This window comes from Plenodomus lingam (genome assembly GCF_022343315.1).
Source record: "Plenodomus lingam strain CAN1 chromosome Unknown contig_30, whole genome shotgun sequence".
Taxonomy (NCBI): Eukaryota; Fungi; Ascomycota; class Dothideomycetes; order Pleosporales; family Leptosphaeriaceae; genus Plenodomus; species Plenodomus lingam.
This window is the reverse complement of record NW_027093945.1, coordinates 519,703-535,265: the sequence shown is the minus strand read 5'-3', so window position 1 is coordinate 535,265 and position 15,563 is coordinate 519,703. Positions and strand designations below refer to the sequence as shown.

The window sequence follows — 15,563 nt, the reverse complement described above, 5'->3', positions numbered from 1 at the left end:
TTCTGGTCTTTTGTCCTAGGGTTGCCCATGTCACTCACCCAGCTTAGCGAGCTTATGAACTTGTCCGCTTAATGAAAATGTTTATTCTTGCGCTTTGATATGTATATGTGTTTGTGGGTGCTTGTTGGGGGAGATGGATTTTGTTTTATTGTTAATAGGGATGATGATTGTATCTGGCATGGGTGATGATGAATCATTTCAAATCCAAGACCAGATCTACATGCATACATGCACACAACAATGCCCCCTCCCCCTCAATAAACCGTCAACCCACTCACCGCCCCATTCTTCAAAACCTCAAACACCAACCCCGGAAACCCAAACAACTCGACATTCCCCACACCCCCAACCGCCTCCCCACCCACCACCACACTCCCCTGCGCCATCAAACTCGCAACCCCAGCCCCCTGACCCCGTCGCGCAGACGCGCCATCCTCCCAGCCACCAAGCAATTCGCAGCTGCTGCCGGGACTATCGCCCCAGCCTCTGTTGAGAGCCATGGCGCGTTGCTGGAGGCGCTCCTGTTCGTCCGAGGCGTAGGAGGTGTGGAAGGCGTGTTTGAGGTGGGAGGAGATTGTGGGGAAGGGGGATTCCGAGGTTAGGGGGGAGGGGGAGGGGATGTGTTGGAGGGACCAGCGGGAGCGGCGGTGGCGGTTGAATTGGTAGGAGCCTGGGATGTTGCCGTGGAAGATAATTTTGGTAGCGGTGAGGTGGTGGAGGGGTTGTGCGGTGAGGGGTTGGTTGGGGGGGTTGTCGTGGGTGGTGGTGGTGTTTGGTGCGGTGGGGGGAGCTGGGGAGAGGGTGGTGGGTTGGGAGATGAGAATGTCGAAGCCGTGGTGGTAGTAGTTGTAAAAGTGCTCGGCGGCGGCGACTTCGCGGTCGTGGGCGGAGAGCACGGCCGAGCTCGAGTCTGACCAGGCGTCTTCGCCGTCGGTGTTGATGGCCGACGCATGGTCCGAGTCGTCGTCTGCGGTGAGGCCAGTGGGGGAGAGATCCGAGGCGTCGCTGGTCCGACGGTCCTTGTGGATCGAGAGGCGATGGTCGTGTTTGCGGTAGATGGAGTCAGGGGCCCCGAGTTCCATGATGAGGTCTTGTGGTGTGGTTTCGCTGAGGATGATCCAGAAGGGCGGGCTGGAACGCCGGAGGAGCTCGATTCTGCCTTGGCCGTGGACTTTGACTAGCTCAATCTCATCGGGTCCTTCTTTGCTCTTGTTTACTGATAGAGAGCGTGGGTGCGGGGGAATGGCTGTGAAGAGCGTGCCTCGAGCCTTCTGCCACGACTCGCCAGTGAATACTGCCATTGATAGAGCGGGTCCTGTTGCTGAAGAGGATAACAGAGAGATGAAGTCCTTCTTCGGGGAGTAGGCAGAATGCTGTACTGGGAAGTTGAAAGCTACCCCCGGGTACGAAAGGTTATAAGTCCCTCGCGCATTTGCATCTTCCGACTTTGGCGGTAAATACTCTCCTCCATATGTCGGTCCCAGTAACTTGTCGTAGATGTGCCTGAATCTTGGTCCTGAAGACGCTCCCGACACACCACTATATCCATCTCCAGGTTTGAAGACTTCGATATTGTTGTACACAAGCTTTGCTTTGGCAAAGTCTAGTACTTCTATCAGCCGCAACCGCTGATCTGGTCCGTCGAACTGTAACCGCAGACCGTTGTCTGGTAGAACAAGCTGGACGGGCGATTCTATCGGGCGCAGGTCATCGTGATATAGTTGAAATCGTGGAAACGCCTTGACTTCGGCCTTTATCGTGGTCAAGATCTCATGGAGTGAACATCCAAGGGCTGTGGAATGTCAGCCCAGTTACGTCTACAGGATGGGGCCGCATACATACTTAAGAAACCCACACTGCGCCCTGGAAACAGTTGCATAATGTTGTCATCCATCTTGAGTATCGGGGCAGGCAGGCTTGCCAGGGGGAGAAGGGGGGGTGTACGCTTGCTGACTTATGTGTTGCCTAGCTTGTGAACGATGTTGCGCTCGTGCTTTGTTCACGAGGACAGCATATAGGTGGGCCCAAATAGGGATAACCCGGTCAAATCACAACGAGCACTTCCGGAAGATATGAAGCAATTTGGCAAGTCGAAGGCTAGTGAAGCAAGTAAGTATACTCCAAGATGGGTTCGTTCATCTATCGAGAATGGTGGAATGGTGGGGCACAATGGTAGGTGTTGGGTGTGACTTGTGCATAGCAGCACACCATGTATGTTTATAGAGAAGTGTGCTTTGGGCCTACACGTGGAGATGGTATAGAGGTCTGGTGTAGGTACCAAAGAAGCAGATAGTATGGTGTATCCATGTGGTTGACAGTCTTTGGGTATTGTCGATGGTTGACGGTTGACGGTTGACGGTTGACGTGCAAGGCGGAGGTGCTGCGGTGCGGAGCCCCTTAGCGCGAATACAGCGCCGACGCTAACGGGATCCCTGCACGCGCATTGTTTGTTGTGGTAGTTTACGCCTCGTTGCCTTCGCTGCCGGGAACGACATCACCCACAAACCCATTCCCAACCGCAGACTGCAAAATACTAACCACAGCATGTCTGGCCTTCCCCGACCAGGCCCGCCGGTCAAGCGGACAACCACGTCCTCGATGCGTCCACCAGCTGCTCGGCCTCTACACTTGGCGCGCGGCCGCTCAGCAACGCCGGCAATGGAAGGGCGCACCTCCCGCGCAGAGTCGGTGGCATCCCAAAGGACCGCACCACGATCGTCGCCTCTAAAGCGCAAAGTGAGCGAATATGAAGAGGGTGGTGAGGAGACTAACATCAATGTTGTCGTCCGGTGTCGAGGGCGTAATGATCGTGAAGTACGCGAGAATAGTGGTGTTGTCGTCTCGACAAATGGGATCAAGGGCACAACAGTCGATCTCTCCATGGGCCCAAGTGCGCTGAGCAATAAAACCTACCAATTCGACAAGGTCTTCTCATCAGCCGCTGATCAAAACATGGTCTTTGACGAGGTTGTTTCGCCAATATTAGACGAGGTACCCTTCTTCTGCTGGTCTCTTGGTGGAGAGTCTAGCTAACGTACACAAAGGTTCTCGATGGCTTCAATTGCACAATCTTCGCGTATGGCCAGACTGGCACAGGGAAAACCTACACCATGACTGGTGACATCTCAAACGTCCTTCCCTTACCAGACGCAGCCGGTATTATTCCCCGCGTTCTATACGCCCTTTTCCAGCGCCTCGAAGCAGACGAAACCGAGAACTCAGTCAAATGCTCTTTCATCGAATTGTACAATGAGGAACTCCGCGACTTGCTCTCTCCAGACGACTCTACGAAGCTGAAAATATTCGATGACAACAGCAAGAAAGGCCACAGCACGACTATGGTCCAGGGGATGGAGGAGTGCCACTTGAAGACTGCGGTGGAGGGTATCACACTTCTGCGCAACGGAAGTCACAAGCGACAAGTCGCAGCAACAAAGTGTAACGATCTCAGTTCTCGAAGTCACACCGTCTTCACAATCACCGTCTACATTAAGCGTACCAGCGAAGATGGCCAGGAATACCTGAGCGCAGGCAAGCTCAACCTTGTTGATTTGGCCGGAAGCGAGAACATTCAGCGCAGTGGAGCAGAAAACAAGCGGGCAGCGGAAGCCGGTCTGATCAATAAGAGCCTGCTGACTTTGGGTCGTGTTATCAACGCGCTCGTCGAACGAAGCTCGCATATCCCGTACAGGGAGTCAAAGTTGACGCGTCTGCTGCAAGACTCGCTTGGTGGACGAACGAAAACCTGCATCATTGCAACGCTATCGCCAGCCAAGAGCAACCTTGAGGAGACAATTTCGACCCTCGACTACGCATTCCGAGCAAAGAACATCCGAAACAAACCGCAAGTCAACCAAGCAATCAACAAGAAGACTCTACTCAAGGAGTACACCGCGGAAATTGAGAAGTTGAAAAGTGAATTGATTGCCACGCGCCAGCGGAACGGTGTCTACCTCACGCAGGAGAACTATGAAGAGATTACGACCGTTAGCGAGTCTCGACGTATACTGAGTGAGGAGCAGCGCGACAAGCTCGAGACCATGGAAGTCAACCTTAGGAATAAGGTCGAAGATCTTTTCAAGCTAATGACTAACTTTGCAACTTTGAAGAAGGACCACGAGCAGGCACAATTGGCTTTGGACGGTACAAAAGGCATTCTTGAAAAGACTGAGATTGTTCTTGAACACACGCGACAGAACTTGGCGGAGGAGGCTGAACTACGAAAAGCGCATGAGAAGACGGAGGAGGAGCTTGCAAATCTCGGAAAGGATATGATCTTCACACTCGGAAAGACCACGTCTGCGATCGATGGGCTGCGGTCGAAGATTCGTCGCAAGTCGGAGCTCCAGTCACAGAATCGACGCAACTGGAATTCTTCACAGACCAAGGTGGTTGATACCACACGCCTCGTGGAGGATCGGATAGAGGAGTTCCAACAGCAGCAAGAGCAGCTGATGAGCACACTTGCTGAGCGAATGCAGAATTTTGTCAGGGACGAGCTTGAGAAGCTCGGTGCGTCTCAGTCATTCCTACAAGAAAAAATGCAGGCATATCAGAGCTCGGAGAAGGAAGTTAATGAACAGACTCTGCAGTCTCGCGATCACATGAACGAAGTCCTAGAGGAAATCAAAACCTTAAGAGAGGATGTGAAGGAGAAGATTGGTGCAGGTCTTGATGAGCTTTCTGCCGCTGCAGAGACAATATCGGCGAGCATCATCACCGAGTTGGAGGCCTTCCACATGCAAGTGCATGCTTCATACGCTTCGCTAGGACGTGATTTCAAGACGACTTTTGACGACCTAGTCAAGGACCTCAGCGATCAGCAGGCTGAGAATGAGCGCCTGCACCATGAGGTTCTCGAGGCAGACACTACTATGATCGAAGCCAACAAAGCTTCTCAATCCGCGCTGGAACAAGTAGTGGCCGAGGAGAAGCAGAAGGCAGCCGAGGATCGTCAACAATTACTAACGCAGATCGCGGCCCTTATCACTGCAAACGCAGATGCGCAAGAGAAGAGATTAGATGAAAAACTTGCGAACGTGAGCGCTGGCATCAGTGCTGCCAATGTAATCTTTGAGTCGAAGCGAGAGGCATACACTGAAGGAGTGAGCGCGTGGTCAAACCGATCCCGCGACATCCTTGCAGGCGTTTCGAAGTCTCGCGATGCTGTCAAGACAAAGATCAAGTCCGACTTTGCTGTAAGTTTTTGCCGTTCCACTATGTCCGAAATATACTGATATTGAAATGCATAGGCCGCCACTGAGCAGTCTTCATCAATCAAGGATACCACCACGTCTGTTCATGCAAGCACAGTCAAGACTGTCGAGGCTCAAATGGCACATCTGGACACACAGCTGCAGTCTCTTGATGACATTGTTGCCCGCATCCGTGAACAGAATAACACTCATCACGAGGCCCACACCAACACGCTCGCTTCTCTATCTTCGACTGTGGCAGCTTCTTACGCCAGCATTGGAGACCACTTGTCCTCGTCCTTTGAGCGTGTCCAGTCTTTGGAGTCGGAGATGACAGCCCAAGCAGAAACTCTGAAGGAGACCTTGCCCGCCCTGGCGCCCGATGCAGATATTCGTGCACCACTCCACGAGTTGCGCGAAGTTGTTGCAAACCAGAATCTCATTGAGTACAACCCAACTGGCGAGACACCACAACGCGTGAACTACAATATCCCCTCCACGCTCCCGCGGACTGAAGCTCATGAGAATATTCTTTCCCGACTTCGTGATGGGCCTGCTCCCGTAGATACCACAACTCGCAGCCCGTCGAAACAACCCATCTTCAACGATGCCACCAACGCCCTCTCCTCCCCTACTGACATGTTCAACCTCAAAATTTCCAAGCCCAACTTCAACCCCTCCATTAGTGCGCACGCCCACACTATCTCCAATCTACCTACCACGGGAGCCTCGTTGCGTGAACTCGATGTTAACATCGTCGCGCAGGAAGCTCATACCCAGCCTCTCCCTCTCGTCTCCCAGTCTTCAGACACGGTGGTTATGGCTTTGCCGCCAAATAAGAAGCAGCGTGGTAATGGAGAAGAGTCAAAGCTGCCGATGAAAAAAATGCGCAAGACGGTACATGCGGTGGCGGGTGAAAAGGGGGATAGGGAGAATATTACCAGTTTTTCGAGCAGTGTTGGGCCGGGAATGAGGAAGTTGAGGAGTCATGGGAGCACTTGAGGGGCTGGAAGAATGCATTTTGGGGCTGGGGAAGTGTTTGACGGTTTACAGTCTTGGGTTGTACATGTAACATTTGCATCGGAAGGTGTTTAGGCGTAACCTTGATGGGATATTGTTGTGCTTCACAACCGTGGCTTTAGCGCCTTTTCTTGAATCAATATCACGGTGTTACAAGGTCACTCTGAATGGAACGGAATTACAAATTATCAATAGTACATCAAGACTATATTACAAATCCACAAGAATCAAGTGTCACCAACGTCTTCACGACACGGCTTCGATCCACCCCTCACCGCTCTCTGATCATCCAATCTCTCCAATCTTCCCATCCTCGCCATGATATCATCCACCCCATCCACCCCTAACCCCCGCCCCTTCCGACTTCCCCGTTGACTCCTCAACCCGCCCTCCGCCACAGCCGGAGGATAAAATCCCCAGTCCTGCGGTGCAACCCACGCACTCCTCGCAACCACAGGATCCGTTGATCTTGCATCACGCGCCCCATTTGCAACCCCACCCATCGGACTCATCTCCACGAACCTACTCCGTCTCCCCCGCCCGCGTGCCCCGTTCCGCACATGCAGCGCTTCCTCGGTATACTCCGTTGGCGGCGTCTGCACAAACGCACTGGGTATCTGTTTGAATTCGCCTGGATGGTGCTTTGGTGTTGTATCTGGGGTTTCGAGTTCGCTCAGTGTGTTGTCGGCGGAGAGTTCGGAGGGTCCACGGGTGTGGGTTGGGGAGGACTTGTTGGGATTGGGGGAGTGGATGGGGAGTTCTTGTGGGGAAGGCGGTTGGTCTTCGTGCGGGTGGGTGTAGGCGTAGTAAGTGTTATTGTTATTGCTGTTGCTGTTGTCGGTGGAGTGGTGGAAAGGGGCTGGGATGTGTGAGGGGCTTGTGTAGTCTGGTGGTGCTGTTTTGTTGTTCCGAGTTAGTAGTGAGGAGAAAGTAGGAGGGAGGTTTCTGGGCGCAAGTTACGTACCATCGCGGTGCTGTTGAAGTCGCAGTTGCATTTCTTTGTTTGTCTGTTCTTCTGCTGTTTGTCTTTCTGCGCGGGCTTTTCTCGATTTCTTGATGAAGCAGCAGTAGTAGATTAGGAAACCTGCTATGGCAGTGAGGGCGAAGACACCACCTGCCACACCACCTGCGATGGCAGCTACGGGCGTATCATCTTTTTCTTGGGCAGTATTCGATGTGTCGGTCGCTCCTGCGGTCTCAGCGGCTGAAGTCTGGGTAACGGTTGCGAATGTAGTAGAAGCAGCCGTTGCATTGTATGCAAGCAGTTGATCGTTGCGATTCATATACGCAGGCTCGAGGTCTCCACTTGGACAGACTTTCTGACTACATGGATTTGACTTGCAACATCCTAAAAGACCGCATTAGCATCATTCACACCGTGTTCGTGCATTTAGCAAGTACGCAGAGTTAACTCACCCCAAAACGTATCTTTGGCCGTACATGTATAAAACATACTCCCAGAACCACATGTCGCGCTAGAGACCTCAAAGTCAGAATCTATGCCGAACTGAACGTCCTTCTTTCGCCTACATACTCAGGAAATGTTCCATACGCATCTGGGTCAAACCCGCCCGGATACAAATTGCCCTGCGCACAACTGATTTCGCATGGATCTTTCACGCAGCAGCCCACAAAATAGGTGCCGTAGCCACAAGCCCACCATTTCCCACCCGCAGGACATCGTGGCCCGAAATCTTGTCGTCTGTGTAGGCTGTTGTTCATACTTTCACTCTGGCGCAGGCCTCGATGCAAGATATGGTAGTGGTGATAACAATGGAACCTTGTTGCGCGCCGCAACCTTGTGAGAAAAGGTAAAGTCGAGCACCACAGCAGTAAAGAGAAATGTAGTCGCAACTTGAGATGGAAGGATATTTTGCAGAATCTCAAATGTGTCCGGCGATTCAAAATTCTGCAAGACGAAAAATCCTCATTTCATCAGCTCAGAGAGCAGCAAAATCCGTTGAAATGACTGGCAACAGCAAGAGCAAGAGCAACACCAAAAAACCCAACCGAAGACTTCAAAAGGGCCAAAAAGTGAGGTAATCACAGCCCGCAGCAGAGGAATATGCACTGCTTACTTTCTCACCAGCTTATCCACCCTCTCCCCTTCACCCCCTAGCATCGCCCTTCCCGTTTACGCAGAACAAAGGACGAGGGCATCGTGTGGATGACGCATGGCTGCGGCACCGGGCTAAGATCTCACTCATACGAGCGCCGTATGTACGCACACTTTGCGCACATGTATACACGAGTTTGGAGCTGTGACAAGGGTTGTTTGTTGTTGAAACGGGGCGCGGGGTGAGAGTCCACAGGGCGTTTTCCTTTTGTTTTGTTTCACGACACCAGGGCGTGCGGGGATTTGTGGACTGGTGAGCTATGGGACTATTTGATGGTATTTTATTCTATTGCTAGCGGTAGGTACTTGAGGCTAGGATAGTGACCTATACCGGTATTGGCCAGCCTTAAGAATGATTCCCAGCACTATGCCAGACTCAAACAAACATACACCATTCCCAACTTACCACAAAATACTTGCGCAACCTGAGAACTGAATTTCCGGCCAGATCGACCGCACGAGGCTCATCGGTGTCAGATTACTGACACACATGGTAAGGCTATGCAGTATGCATGGCTAGAGCTGATTGCATGTTGTGTTGCGTGGAGGAGTAGTCATCCGGGTAAGTATAACCGAGACCCGATACCGAGCAGATGGAGTACCGGTACCAGCTAGGTAAAGGTAGGTAACAGCATGTACTGTATGTCATACCGGTACGCCCAGCACATTCCAGCACCAGGAATCGGCGACCGTTCTAGCTGGCTGACCTTGGTTGTCATGGATATGTATATGAGTAAACCACAGTCCAACGCAATTCCAGTCTTTGAGAAAGCAAACTCTCATTCTACCGTACGGCTCGTGATATCTTTACTTATTACCTAGGTACGTCGAGGGGAGTGGCGATAGATACCTATACGGTAGTTCTAGGGCTGCAGATTATGGGTATATACCTATCCCAGAGCTAGCTGATTCCCACGACGACTAATCATGCGCGATCCTGACACATGTGGCGGAATCCCATACCACACAGCTGGTGTACAAGTGGCGGTCGGGGTGGCGATGGCAGTTGTGCATGCTGGGCCATGTGCGTGGTGGACGGGTTAGGGGCTGAGAGTGGCAGCGTTGGAGGGGAAAAGGGAGAGGGAGAGGGGAGGAGGGTTGCCACCTTCGGCAAATGACGAATGCATATGCACTGGGGGGTGGGCTGAGCGCAGCAACAGGATAAGCTAATGTGTTTCTGCAAGGATTCATGGTTTTGAGGATGACTGGTGCACGTGGGCTGGGATTCAATGTTGATGCGAACAAAGAAGTCTCGGCTTGTGTTTGTTCGGTATGACTTATAACGCTGCAAGATTGCAAAGATATTTTGGATATTTGATAAAAATTTCATGTGTGGATTTGGTATATTTCTACTAACGTTTATTTATTGTTTTTGTAAATTTTAACATGGAGGTAAAGTGTGTATTAGTATCTCATCGGAAAGCCAAGGCCGTCTTTTCATCCAGCTCAGTGTTTCCGCGACCCTTCATCTATCGACACACCCAACCCTACATTCTCGTTTGTATGTTTGGCCAGATCATTCGAAAACTCAGTCTGGAGTTGCCTAGGAGATGTACCGGTATGCGATGACTGAATATCCGAGGTTTCGACAGGCAGCTCAGAAATATGATGGCGACCTACACTGTCCGACTGGGTTGCCGGTAGTTCGGAAAATCTATGCTCCTGAGATAACGGAGCGTCGGCTGGAAGCTCCTGAGGGCCGTTGTCGTGGTTTGCGTAATGAGCATAAGTGTTTTTCGATGGCAGTGATACGCTTTGGTACCTGTCATGAGGAGCTGAGTACGTAGGCGGTGCTGGGTGAGTGTCAATATCTACCTAAGTTATTATATCCAAGATACTTACGTGACTGGCCGCTAAGTGGGGTGTATGGTGTTCCAGGGCCCTTCTCCTTTTGCAGTGCTGCCATAGTAGCAGGGCTCAAATCGCCCCCACTTGCGACCTGGTTTCGCTTCTTCTTGCGCATCAGAAAGTAGATGAGAACTGCGATAAGAGAAAGTCCAAGCACGCCACCAACTACCCCGCCAACTATCGCTCCCGTGTTGCTCTTCTTTGAGGATACGGATGAAGCACTAGGGCTAGGTGCTGAACTTCCAGTCCTGGCATACGTGTTGAACTGGTAGGTCTGGTCCATGAAAGCGGGAGTCAAGTCATTTTGGGGGCATGTAGCTGAAGGCGACGCACACGGGTTGGACTTGCAGCAGCCCCAAAATGAATCTCCGGCTATACAGGAGAAGAAGTTGCTCGCTTGGCCACAACTCGCATCTATATCGACGTTAATAGAACTCTGTTTGGGTGCTGAATTGCTTCTCACCTGGCCATTCTGTTTTACGTTAGCGATGCTCTTCAGAACCCAATTCAACACCAGTATCATACCTCCATAATGTGATGTATTGTAACCGACAGATCGAAGATCGCCTTGCGCACAGCCTTTGGAACAAGGGTCATCGACGCAGCATCCTACAAACTTCGAGGCGCTACCTTCAGGGCAGGCCCACCTAGGAGCCGTTAGTGATGTGTAAGTAGGAGGGAGAATGTAGTTCCTCATACCATTTTCCCCCACTGCCTTGGCAATGAAAGTCAAAGTATGTCGCGTTGGAAATCGAAGCAGCCATAGTATATACTAATCTATCATGTGAATACTATGATTTGCAAGCGGAAACCAGCTGTCTACAGGTCCGATATTGATGTTCTGAAAAAAAATTAAGGGTGGGTGAAAGGAAGCCAGGAAATGTAACGAGAAGATCGATTCGAAAGAAAAACAAAGGACGCTATGATTTGTTGACCCTTCCCAACATTGACAGGCGTACACTCTGACACCAAGAACTCGCAATGAGGCCTTAGACGCCTTACCCGTATGTTGAATGAACACATAGGCAGGGGGCCTCGCTTGTACCTATTTGTAGTCCACGCCTGACCTATTCTGTGTAGCCATGTCCCGCCATTCTGGAGACTTGGGCTGCTCGCTATTGTATTCATCCCATGTTCGAAGCTTGTTTGCGCCGCTGAAATTACGGCAGAGGTCTGGTGCTCAAGGAGTGCTGCAAGTGGTTTGGTGTGAGGACTGCGCCTTGTTTTGGTTACCGGTGTAGCGATATGCTTTCGGTTGTCGATAAAAGACGGTCAAAAGCGAAGCTTCTCAGCCGCGCACAAAATTGTCTGCAAACAATAAAATTACTGACACTTATTTCTTTATACGGAGCGCTGATCCGTGGCGACGTTTTCTTTGTTAGTTTCGATGCATGCCCTGTCCATGTCATAAATCTCTATGATGGGCAGTACAGCAACTTGAGATGGATTCATGGTATCACGAACAGAAGTACAGTTCGTATGAGATCAGGGACGTCTCGACTCGGAATGGACCTGAAGATTCGTATTTTGCGCCTCAACCTCTTTAGAATGGATGGTTTGGGGCCGTTTTGGCGGGATCGTAGCAGCCACCATGAATACAAGAAGGCTTTAAGATAAGCTATAAAAAAAAGGCCTCTTTTCCATATTACAGCCGTCTCAGAGTCTTGGAAAATGGAGCAGATGGCTGAACAGACTTGGACCGGTCGGAGTCGCTGTGATATGGGGATTGGGCGTTATGCTAGCCCTGTAAATACGGGCTAGGGTTATGAAAGTACAGTACAAGTGCTTTCACAAGATGGGAAACACTCCGTCTAGGCGTTCATGTGGCTTTTAATTAAGTAATGGCCGATATGTTGTCGTTCGTTAGGGTATGTAGTAGGTGGTGAAATGAAGATCTGGCGAAGTAAAGATCGCCGTCGCACGCAGGAAATCAGGCAATAGGGAACACTTCCACCTCACCGCCATTGTGGGATAAAGATTCGGTGGGACATTTGGTTGCGAGAATGGCTACTATCCTATGTCATCGTCAGGTGCTCAAAACGGCCGAATACTATGAAAGGTCAGTTATGCAGTGGGCATGAGTGGGCATGGTGTTGAAAGAACTCAAGTACTCCGTACTCAACGCTAATTTAGCGCAACGCTAACATGGCAAAGCGTGCTCAGCCAGGCACACAAAGGCGGGGAAGGCAAAGGCCCGTCAGTGACAACGCAGCCCGTAGCCAATCTTCAGCACAACTTGCAACCGGCCAGCGAATGGGCCAGCATGGCGAACCACCGAAACATCAAAAACCTGTTCTCCTCAGGCCCCGTCCAATCCATTTGCGCACAATAGCTGTCGCACCAATGGTGAGGGCAGTGTGTGTTGGGTTGACCCTGGCCCAGCCTCCCCCAGCCTCCAGGAAGACGGACCAGCCATGTCCAAGTAGAAAAACAACTCCGTGGCAGCCAGAAGTCTGGTACATGATGCCCATCGTTCCTGCACGACGACTCCACTCTTTGTTTAGTGTGCCAGAGAAGATATGAAAGGGGGTCCTGAATTCCAGCTCAAGCAGACCAACGTTTCGCAGCCTCAGCTTTCCCACCAAAACTCACTGCAGTCGGTTGCCGCTTCCCTCACAGCCTCCGAAGGCTACTGGAGCGCCTCGGAGAACACTTCGAGCTCTGGCGAGGACAAGAGACCTTTCTTTCAGACTCCGCCGTCGCAGAATCGCACTCCAACATCATCACAGAGTCATGAGCAGGTGCTGCCATCAACCGAAGCCCCAGTGACGACCTCTCTTCGCGGCGTGGGCATCCCTAGACAGCAGCCAGCCCATACCTACACACACGAACGCCCCCAGTCGCCCGCCGTCTCCACCATTGCTGAGGAGAGACCACGCACACGCGACACACGACACTCGGCTGTGCGAGACATGGACACAGAGTCGCTGGCTACGACACCAGGCCAAGACACGACACCATACATACGATTTGCCATCGACCAGCTCACGCGAGATGAGGAAGTACGGGGCTCAAGGGTATACCCAGAGATCAGGCAGGCTGTCCAAGACGAGGATGCCGACGACTATCCAGTCGAGCGTATAGTGCCAGACCACGGTCTTGGTTACATGGCCCAGGAGCAGAGAACCCAGCAGCGCATGTCGCAGCAAGCCCCTTTACATGTGCGACGACCGTCTTCAGGTCGCGCTCAGCTGGTGCAAATCCGCAAGAACTCACAGTCCCCAAAGCCAACTTCGCCAAAGGCAGCCCACTCTTCCTCGCAGCCACCCGTGCCCGCCTCTCCACCACAGCAGCAGTTCTACAACACACCTGCCCACCAACGGCAGCAGTCTCAGCCTCGACCTTCTTCCCCACGAGTACAGAAAGATGTCTTTGTAGCGGCCAGCCCGTCAAACGCTCAACTCCACTTCCTTCCCGCTATCCTCCGACCGGTATGGCTAGGTTTCTACATGCTCCTGTGCCTCCTCGTGCTTGCTGCCCTGATCTTCAGCGCCATCTACTCGAATCGCAGTGGAGGAATTGGGTTGTGGGATTACGGGAGTTTTGGCGACGGTCGCTACTTCATTTTCCAATACCTACCGACGTTGATGGGAGCACTCGTCTTGCTCTGGCTCATACAGATCCAAACAGCACTTCAGCGAGTTATGCCATTCGTCTCCATGGCCTCTGATTCCTTCCATCGACGTTCTCAGGCCGTCTTTTTACGACTGTACCCCATGCAGTGGCTGCTACCCAACACCGAGCACTTTCGTGCCGGTCACCGCCGCGTTGGGTCTTGTTACCTTGTTTTCTGGCTTTTCACTTGGACGATACCCCTTCTCGCTTCTGCTTTCAACGTTCGATATGACGTAACACGCAGCATCTGGAGATGGACTGCCGTACAGGGCGTCATCTGGACTGTCATTGTTTTGTACATTCTCCTAGTGATCGCATTGCTGGTCTTGCTGGTATTCTTGATTCGTAACCCAAGTGGATTGCGATGGGATCCCCGATCTCTTGCCGACATCATTTCATTCCTGGAACGGTCCAATAATCTTGCCGACTACAATGGCTCAGAAACATTCGAAAAGGCTGACTGGCAACGGGTTAGCGGTCGTGCAGATCGCATTGGTTACTGGACTACGACGAAGCGGCCAACTGATACATTTTATGGCATTGGCGAGGAGGGTGGAGAAACGAGGTCTTACGCAGTTGAGCAAGGTCAGATCAGGGAGAAGGCCGAACGTACTGCAGCTTCGGGCAACGACTTCTCCATACGTATGGATATTCGCAGCCCTGACGTACGACTACGATACCTACCTTGGTATCTCAAGGACACCTCGGCCATTGCATGGGTTGTCGTGGCTTGTATCTTGCTCATTGCCTTCTACGTCGGCAGCTTTGTCAACAGCGCTGTTCGTCTCGGGTTCCTTCCACAGGTCTTTGCACGCACGAATAGTGGTGGTTTCTCGGCATCCAACTTCCTCTACTCCTTCATCCCGGCTCTGATTGGCCATTTCCTCTTCTTGGCTCTGTTGTCACTCGACTACTCCTTTCGCGTGCTTCAACCGTATATATCGCTGGCCTCCAAAGGTGGCGCAACAGCCGAACAGTCCCTTTTGGTCGACTATGTCTGCCGCCTGCCCTTCTCAGTCACGCTTTCAGCCATTGAGAACAGGCATTTTCAGACTGCAGTCTTGTCTTTGGTTTCTTTGATTTCCGTCGCTCTTCCCGTAATCGCAGGGGGATGTTTTTGGACCCAGTACTATGACAACCAGGACACTGTCCGTGTCGCAGCAGATCTTCCAGCATATTACGCTTTGTGCTTTTTCCTCGCGCTCTACACCGTCAGCCTCTTTGCTCTGATTCCTGGCCGTCACCGAGCAGCACTCCCCCATCGCAGTAACACCGTCGCAGAAATCATCAGCTGGGTCTACCAATCGCCCATCCTCGCTGACCGCGCATTTTCGCGTCCCCAGACCAAGCCTGAGCTTGTTGCTCGCTTGATGGGCTCCGCATACCTAGAAAACACATGGACTCGCTCCGTGGCCTCGCTCGTTCGGCCTTCGAGAAACAACCTCCGGGACGACTCCCCCACCGATCCGGCACTGCTCGCCAACAACACCAGCAAGCAGCCCACTCAGGAGAATCACGACTCCGCCACCGAGCCCGGCACGATCAAGTACGGCTTCGGCATCCACGTCGGCAGAGACGGCCTCGAGCATCTGGGCATCGACCGCGTGCGCCGCGGCGGCGACCGCAGTGGCCGCGAACTCGTCATTTACGAAGAACAAGCGAAGAAGAAGCGCAAGAGCTGGACAGACCAAGTTTGAGCGCCCCTCGGACGATTGGTAGAATATGTTGATTGAAGATGAGGCCTATACGTTTTTTTTTACCACGTCTTA

At 52.1% G+C, this 15,563-nt stretch overlaps 5 protein-coding genes across 5 annotated transcripts; 2 read left to right on the top strand and 3 right to left on the bottom strand.

Moving 5' to 3' along the window:
- Positions 1-254: 254 nt before the first annotated feature.
- On the bottom strand, positions 255-1,894 carry IAQ61_008485 (uncharacterized protein; the record flags this gene model as incomplete). Its single annotated transcript, XM_003838477.2, has 2 exons — positions 255-1,792; positions 1,843-1,894. 2 exons carry the CDS (start codon positions 1,892-1,894, stop codon positions 255-257), a joined length of 1,590 nt encoding a protein of 529 aa, XP_003838525.1.
- Positions 1,895-2,349: 455 nt separating this feature from the next.
- Positions 2,350-6,403, top strand: IAQ61_008484 (uncharacterized protein). Its single transcript, XM_003838476.2, has 3 exons — positions 2,350-2,991; positions 3,045-5,198; positions 5,253-6,403. The coding sequence occupies exons 1-3, from the start codon at positions 2,545-2,547 to the stop codon at positions 6,195-6,197; spliced, it is 3,546 nt and encodes a 1,181-aa protein (XP_003838524.2). The 5' UTR covers positions 2,350-2,544; the 3' UTR covers positions 6,198-6,403.
- Positions 6,404-6,442: 39 nt separating this feature from the next.
- Positions 6,443-9,104, bottom strand: IAQ61_008483 (uncharacterized protein; the record flags this gene model as incomplete). Its single annotated transcript, XM_066098017.1, has 5 exons — positions 8,294-9,104; positions 7,750-8,141; positions 7,632-7,690; positions 7,180-7,563; positions 6,443-7,110 (listed from the first exon to the last, which is right to left on the bottom strand). The coding sequence occupies exons 2-5, from the start codon at positions 7,935-7,937 to the stop codon at positions 6,443-6,445; spliced, it is 1,299 nt and encodes a 432-aa protein (XP_065952062.1). The 5' UTR covers positions 7,938-8,141; positions 8,294-9,104.
- A 673-nt stretch (positions 9,105-9,777) lies between these two features.
- On the bottom strand, positions 9,778-10,943 carry IAQ61_008482 (uncharacterized protein; the record flags this gene model as incomplete). Its single annotated transcript, XM_003838474.2, has 5 exons — positions 9,778-10,124; positions 10,174-10,593; positions 10,643-10,651; positions 10,705-10,826; positions 10,879-10,943. 5 exons carry the CDS (start codon positions 10,941-10,943, stop codon positions 9,778-9,780), a joined length of 963 nt encoding a protein of 320 aa, XP_003838522.2.
- A 1,755-nt stretch (positions 10,944-12,698) lies between these two features.
- Positions 12,699-15,491, top strand: IAQ61_008481 (uncharacterized protein; the record flags this gene model as incomplete). Its single annotated transcript, XM_066098016.1, has 1 exon — positions 12,699-15,491. The coding sequence occupies one exon, from the start codon at positions 12,699-12,701 to the stop codon at positions 15,489-15,491; it is 2,793 nt and encodes a 930-aa protein (XP_065952061.1).
- Between the last annotated feature and the right edge of the window lie 72 nt (positions 15,492-15,563).